The 7,115-nt window shown below is 42.0% G+C and overlaps 1 protein-coding gene across 1 annotated transcript; it reads left to right on the plus strand.

The window, feature by feature from the left end:
- The first annotated feature begins 6 nt into the window (after positions 1–6).
- LOC113745644 (zinc finger protein 184-like) lies at positions 7–6,866 on the plus strand. The gene is made up of 2 exons (XM_027277982.1): positions 7–216; positions 5,935–6,866. Exons 1-2 carry the CDS (start codon positions 18–20, stop codon positions 6,714–6,716), a joined length of 981 nt encoding a protein of 326 aa, XP_027133783.1. The 5' UTR covers positions 7–17; the 3' UTR covers positions 6,717–6,866.
- Positions 6,867–7,115: the final 249 nt, after the last annotated feature.

The following is a 7,115-nucleotide window of genomic DNA, read 5'->3' on the forward strand; positions in this document are numbered from 1 at the left end:
CGCTGCTCCATCCATCCATGGCGGGGACGCAGCTGCTCAGACTGCAGGTCAACGAGCGACTGGCTGCGGCTGCCGAGGAGATCTTTGGACTTGTTGAAAAGACGATAGCAGAGTATCAGGATGAAGTTGTCCGCTCCAGGACAGAAATCATCCAGCTGAGAAAGCAGCTCGAGCAGCTGACCGTTTTAAAGCCGGAGGTGATGCTGTTCAGAGCAGGTATGTGCGGAGACATGGATGTAGCATGTAGCCGGTGTTTCGGTTTAACGAGCGACCGTGTTAACTGGTGACCGTCAGCCGAATGAGTCTGTGGCTGTCGTAGAAAACGGAAAGATAGGTCCTTGTGAATGTGTCTTTGGTTCGTTTTTTTAATACCGTCAAAATATCTTTAAAAACAAACAAACAACTGATTTGTATTCGAGGTTTTATTTGCTTCCTCTTCCCATTTTCAACTGCAGAAGGTCGCCAGTTAACACGGTCGCTCTTTAAACCGCAACACCGACACGGTAGCCAACCGGTTAAAAACCTACAGCTGTTGTTGTTAGGTGGTGTAGATAGTTAAAGCATTCTTTGAGCCCATATTGTACTTTCCAACTTCATTTATTACATTTTCTGGTGCAGGATATATAACAAACAACTGTATATTAAAAAAATATCTCAATATATATTTTAGAATCACTTATTTGCATAAAATGCTTTATGATTGTCCTTTGTCTTTTTTTAAAGAGTTAACTGAAGGAGTACTACACCCCCTGGAGTTTTTTTTAATGCTTTTACAGCACAAAGTGACATTTAATTTAATGATATTTAATGATAAATAATAAACAGGTGTTGTGGGAATTTCTCTGCCGCTGGTAAAGAATGAAATAGAGATTTCTGCCGGCTGACAAGGTTTTTTTTTTTTGCAAAGAAAAAGTCAATTAACACAACAAGTTTTCTTAAATCTCTCTCTCAACCAACCTTCCTCTAATGGCTCATCAGGTCCTGGTGACACATGAGAGGTACAATGCAGATCCTCTGGTATCTATTGTAGCTGTTAAAACTGTTTTTCTAGCTCAGAGGCAGTTGATGGCTGTCATTTCCATTGGTATGCACATTGTAGGTCTAGGGTGTGGTGAACAAAAGAGTGTGAAACATTTTGGGTCGTCTGTGAACTTTGACACCTTCTGGGGTTGAGATCAGAATAATTTGCACATGAAGTCCCCGCCCATCAGGTTTACGGGACAGACTTTTGAGGCCTGTATCTGGCCCATCCGCACATTTGAGTGGGATAGTAATGTTCTCTCTCTCTGATTGTTTGACCTGATGAACCAACAGAGCGCACATAATCTCCACTCATTGTTGGTTATTGTTTTGTGGTGAGTTCTAAAACTTTTATCATAGAATGTGTGGCTTCTGCAATGGTCAATGTATGTTGTGGGAACTTCTTGAAATTTAAATATTTTAAACTTTTATCCCCTATTTCCTTCTCATAACATCCACAATCGGCCCACTTCTGACACCAAATTGTTGTGGAAGTGTCTCCGCTGCTGGTGAAGAATGAATCAGAGACTTCTCCCGGCCGACAAGGTTTTATTTTCTTTGCAAAGAAAAGGTCAATCAACACGTGAGTGGTCAAAGATGAAGAAAGACCCTGAGCATGGGGAGACCTGAACATTTGTACCTGTGGGACACCCCTTTGCTGTTTGTATTTAGGTGCAAAGTTGAGTCTAGGCCTCACAATTTACAAAGACAAAGGAACTGGTATCTTATGTTAAGAAGGGGGAGGTTGTGTGTCTCTAGTGGCTGGTTGTCTAACAGGTTATATCATATGTGTTCTGTCTTTTAGACATCCAGTCAGTCTCTGAGGAGATTTTGACTTCCCAGCAGCCAGACCAGCTTCCCACTGTGAGGAAAACTGAGCCCCTTGACTCTCAGCAGGTCCAAGAGGTGTCCGTCTTCCAAATCCCACTTGTGCAAGTTGACACAGTTCCTCCTCTCTGTCCTTCAGACACCAAGCCGGTCTCTGAGGATCTGCTCCCGTTTTTGCAGCAATGTGACATTAAGGTGGAACAGATCCAAGAGTACCCACAGGTCAAAGAGGAGCAGATGGATCAGTGCATCAGTCCAGACGTGGAGGCTGATACTTCCAACAACGCTGAAGTCAGACTTCCCAAATCAGAGCCAACCACTGACTTTGATCTCTTCCCATCTTCCACTGCTGTAACTGTGGGTGTAAATGAAAGCATAGATGACAAACAGGATGAAAGCGATGGCTCATCGCTGCTATACTACGACTCCGAGGATGATCAGAGTCGTAGTGTTGAAGTCTTTGTAGGACTGGAACAGCATCTAAGAGACGAAAACTCTTGCCGTTTTTGTGGTAAAAGATTTACTCAAGACTTGTGTCTTATTAGGCACGTAGAAAGGAGTCACAAAGGGCAGAAAGCATTTAAATGCATGGAGTGCAACGAGGAGTTTGAACAGAGGCACCAGCTCAGTCTGCATGCAAGAATTCACACAGGTGAGAAGCCCTTCAGCTGTGATCTCTGTGACAAAACATTCACTCAGAGCTCTGATCGTATTGTTCACATGAGGCAGCATGCTGGGGAGAAACCATATTTTTCTGCTAAATGTGGCCAAAGTTTTTCCTCGAGCAGTCATTCCAAATTTTGCCAAGTGCAGAACAAGTGCAAAATCACGCCAGAAAAAGGGAACACAGACGAGAATCCACAAAAGAAGAAGGTCTTTAAATGCTTTGAGTGCAACAAGGAGTTTCATCTGAAGCACCATTTTATTATGCATGCCAGAGTTCACACCGGCGAAAAACCCTTCAGCTGTGATTACTGTAGCAAAACATTCACTCAGAACTCTAATCGCGTTGTTCACATGAGACAGCATACCGGAGAGAGACCATATTCTTGTAAGAAATGTGGCAAGAGGTTTGCCAGTAGCCACCATCTTAGACTGTGCGCGGGGACACGAGACAAAACCGCAAATGTGTCTGCTTCAAATACACACCGCTGCATGGTGTGTAGTCGAACCTTCCACTCGGATTCAGACCTAAAGGTTCACATAGAGGTCCACGAGTCATGGAAACGACACGTCAGCGGGAAAAAACATTTTTGATCGTGGATGGATGGATGGATGGATGGAGACTGAGATTATGCATTATGTCAGTGCATAAAAATTTAGACTTGTCTGACGTTCATGACTATGCTCTCTGATGCACGCTTCACTCACGCTGCTTTCTGGAATGACACTGGAACTGAATGTTTCTTCACCCTGATCGTGACGAACCCAGCTCTACCTCACAAGTTAGAATTGATCAAATCTATTTTTTCCCACAGAAAAGCAAAAGTGATGCTTGATGATGTTTTGATATGCTCAGATAACAAGTTCTGAACCTCTTCAAAGTTCTTTATCTTAGGGGGGGGGGGGGGTGTTTGAGATGTTTGTCTGGCCAGAGGCACACAGCTGAGTGAGTAGGTGGTCAGGGAAGCAACACATTATGTGTATATTTTTTTAATTCCAATTTGTATCCCTCACAAGCACAGCAAACAATTGTTGCCATCTGAAGAGGAGCGATCTCTCCCTAATCTACTTCCATTATTTTGCCTTTTACTCTAAAGGTTGTTGCTGGCTGGGTCCGGAGCCCTCTGTCATGTGTGTTGTGGCGAAATTGCTGAAGTCAAAGGTCAGTGGTGAGGTCAGGAGGGAAGAAAGTGTGCAGGAGATTCCTGATGTCTTATGCTGTAATATTTATTGACGCTTGGCCAAGAAGAATTAGAGACACTCTCAAAGTTCATCAGAAGTGCCTGAGTCGGTCTCACATTGTGGTCAACTCATACTGGTGGATGTTATGGGAATTTTTAAAGAAAAACCCTTGAATAAGGAAGACTGGATTCAAAGTTTAAGTTGAATTTATTATTCTTGTACGAGAACAAGCGTTTAACAGTGCAACACACAAAAGGGGTTACAGAGAAAAGGCTCCTTGAGGAGCTCTAACAGTTGGTTCTTATACAATTTTCTTAAAATGGGCTGTCTCGGACACCTCCCCACGGATAATTCCCTTTTTTGGTTTTCTGCTCAGTAATGAACATTATGTTTCTTGTCCAAAATGACACTTCTCAGGCCTGTCTCTCACATCCTTGTCTCTCCTGTCCTTGAACTACTGATGTATAATTAATTACCTCTCCCTGCCATCCTCAGTAAAACACAGTCCAAAATAAGGGAGGTGCACGAGACATGCAAAAGACAGGAAACACAGACACTATATGAGTTAAACATCTGAACCCCAGTATGATCCTAATTTTTATAACAGTGGTGTCAGTCACTTTAAACCCCTACAGATGACACCGCAAATACTTTGCACCCAGAACTAGTCAAAGAGAATGTCTTTACCCATGTTAGTGTCACTGTCAGCACATTCTAGTCTGGAGACACTGTAGTCTGTCCATGTTAGAGAAACGTCAACGGTAAGTTAAAGCCAAACAATTACAACTACAGAGGACCTCAAGGCCCACATGTGACCCCATAGAACACACACACACATAAGTATATTGGGTTATACAAATAACCACACCTTCCAAAGAAGCTATGCCAAAGTTCTTTTTATTTTTTTTCATACTTAATCATGTAAATGTGTAATTGTAAGTATTTCTAATGTGCCCATCTATAATAACTGTTTTTTCAGTGTTTGTAGTATGTATGAAATAAAACAGACTCCTCCGCGGCAGCAGGGGGCGCTGGTGACAATAAATCCTGTTTGTTATGAAGTTGAACTGGAAGCATGAAGTGACCTTATCGTCTCCAGCTTTTAATTTTTAAACACTGCAGAGTTTATTTTAATTTAAAGTCCGCGTCTTGCCCTCCACGTTTAAGCCGCTGCTCCATCCATCCATGGCGGGGACGCAGCTGCTCAGACTGCAGGTCAACGAGCGACTGGCTGCGGCTGCCGAGGAGATCTTTGGACTTGTTGAAAAGACGATAGCAGAGTATCAGGATGAAGTTGTCCGCTCCAGGACAGAAATCATCCAGCTGAGAAAGCAGCTCGAGCAGCTGACCGTTTTAAAGCCGGAGGTGACGCTGTTCAGAGCAGGTATGTGCATGTAGCCGGTGTTTCGGTTAAACGAGCGACCGTGTTAACTGGTGACCGTCAGCCGAATGCGCCTAGCGGCTGTCGTAGAAAACAGAAAGATAGGCCCTTGTGAATGTGTCTTTGGTTCGTTTTTTGTTATTAAAGTCACTATATTTTAAAAAACAAACATCTCTGGTTCGTATTTGATGTCTTATTTGCTTTTTCTTCTTGTTTTGAACGGCTGTCTGAACTACGTCAACCTCAGAAGGTCGCCAGATAACACGGTCGCTCGTTAAACCGCAACACTGGCATGCCAGCTAACCCTAGGTGGTGTTAGCGTCATTTGAGCCCATATTGTATTTTCCAACTTTATTCATTTACATTTGCAGAATATATAACAACTATATATATTTAAAAAAACAACAACTATGTATTTTAAAATCATAATATTTCCACAAATATTTAGCTTACTACATCCCCTGGAGCTCTTTTCATGCTTTTTCAGCTCAAAGTGACATTTCATTAAATAATAAGTAAATAATAAACACATTTTTAAGAAGTTCCCTCTTGACTTGTACCTTTTTATTCCAAAACAAAACGTGTCCCCTGCTCACTTTAGGTGGTCATTTTAATACTATAGTTATAATACTCTCTTCATGTGACATCTCATCCAGGTGTGGAATTAGTTTTCTACTTTGTTACTTTTCTATATTTTATAATTTAGGGCATCAGTAGAGTTTGCCTTTTTTTTCTGCACTGGAACAAATATAAAAACACTTCAATTACAGGAGGGAATGACATGAATGAAAGTTTAAATCACCTTCATGAGCAGGACTTAAACTTATTAGGTTATATCATATGTGTTCTCTGTGTTTTAGACATCCAGTCGGTCTCTGAGGAGATTTTGCCTCCCCATCAGCCAGACCAGCTTCCCACTGTGGAGAAAAATAAGAGCCTTGACTCTCAGCAGGTCAAAGAGGAGCAGGAGGATCTCTTCATCACCCCTCACCTGGAGGATGACTCTTCGGAGGATGAAAAATTCAAACTCACAGAAACAGAAACAACAACTCAGACAGACTATCAGCTGTTCCCGACTATCAGCACTATAACCGTGACACTGAATGAAGACGATGAATGGAATGATTTAGATGACTCATCCTCTTGCGGCCCGAGTCACAGCGACACTGCTTTAACGCAGCAGGAACAAGCCCAGAGGGAAGAAAAGGCTTGCCGTGTCTGCGGCAAGAAGTTTTACAGGGACTCTGACCTGATGAGACACATGGATGAGATCCACACGGGAGAGAAGCCCTTTAAATGCCCCGAATGTGATAAGGAGTTTTCTCGTAGGGACCACATGGCCGTTCATTTAAGGATTCACACAGGCGAAAAACCACACAAGTGTCCTTTCTGTACGAAATCCTTTTCTCAGAGTTCAAATCTCAACGTTCACTTGAGGAAGCACACGGGGGAGAAGCCTTATTTTTGCGAAACGTGCGGCAAAATGGTCGCCCATAGCTATCATCTGAAAATGTGTAGTATGATGAAGAACAACGGGGAAAGGTCATACGGCTGTTTGGTTTGTGGTAAAAAATTTCACACAGCTTCAAATCTGCTGATCCATAAGAAGGTCCACGATGCCAGGAAACCCTACGTGAATTGACATTTGTCCGACGTCATTTATTTGTTGTTCATTAGTTACATCTCTGAACAAATCTAAACTGTAGATTTTGTTTGAGAGTAAGTTCACAATGTACAAAAGCCAGTATCCAAATAAAAGCAATTACAACTCAGTAAGTTCATAATGACAATAAAGAACTTTTTGTGATGCTTGTCTAGGTCATTATTTCTGAATGTTCTTCAGATAAGGCACATATCAGGTTGGAAATCCTGGAAAATTTTCATGAAAAATGAGAGAAAAAGTTAAATATCCTTGAAAATGTTGCATTCAATTATTAATTTTCTTAAAATTTAAAGAATAATCTGCTGAGCTTTATGTAAGAGCTCCCCAATATGAACTGCAAAGGGGCTTAAATGTGTTGTTGACCAATAAAAGAGTTAA

Source organism: Larimichthys crocea, chromosome III (genome assembly GCF_000972845.2).
Source record: "Larimichthys crocea isolate SSNF chromosome III, L_crocea_2.0, whole genome shotgun sequence".
In the NCBI taxonomy this organism is placed as follows: Eukaryota; Metazoa; Chordata; class Actinopteri; family Sciaenidae; genus Larimichthys; species Larimichthys crocea.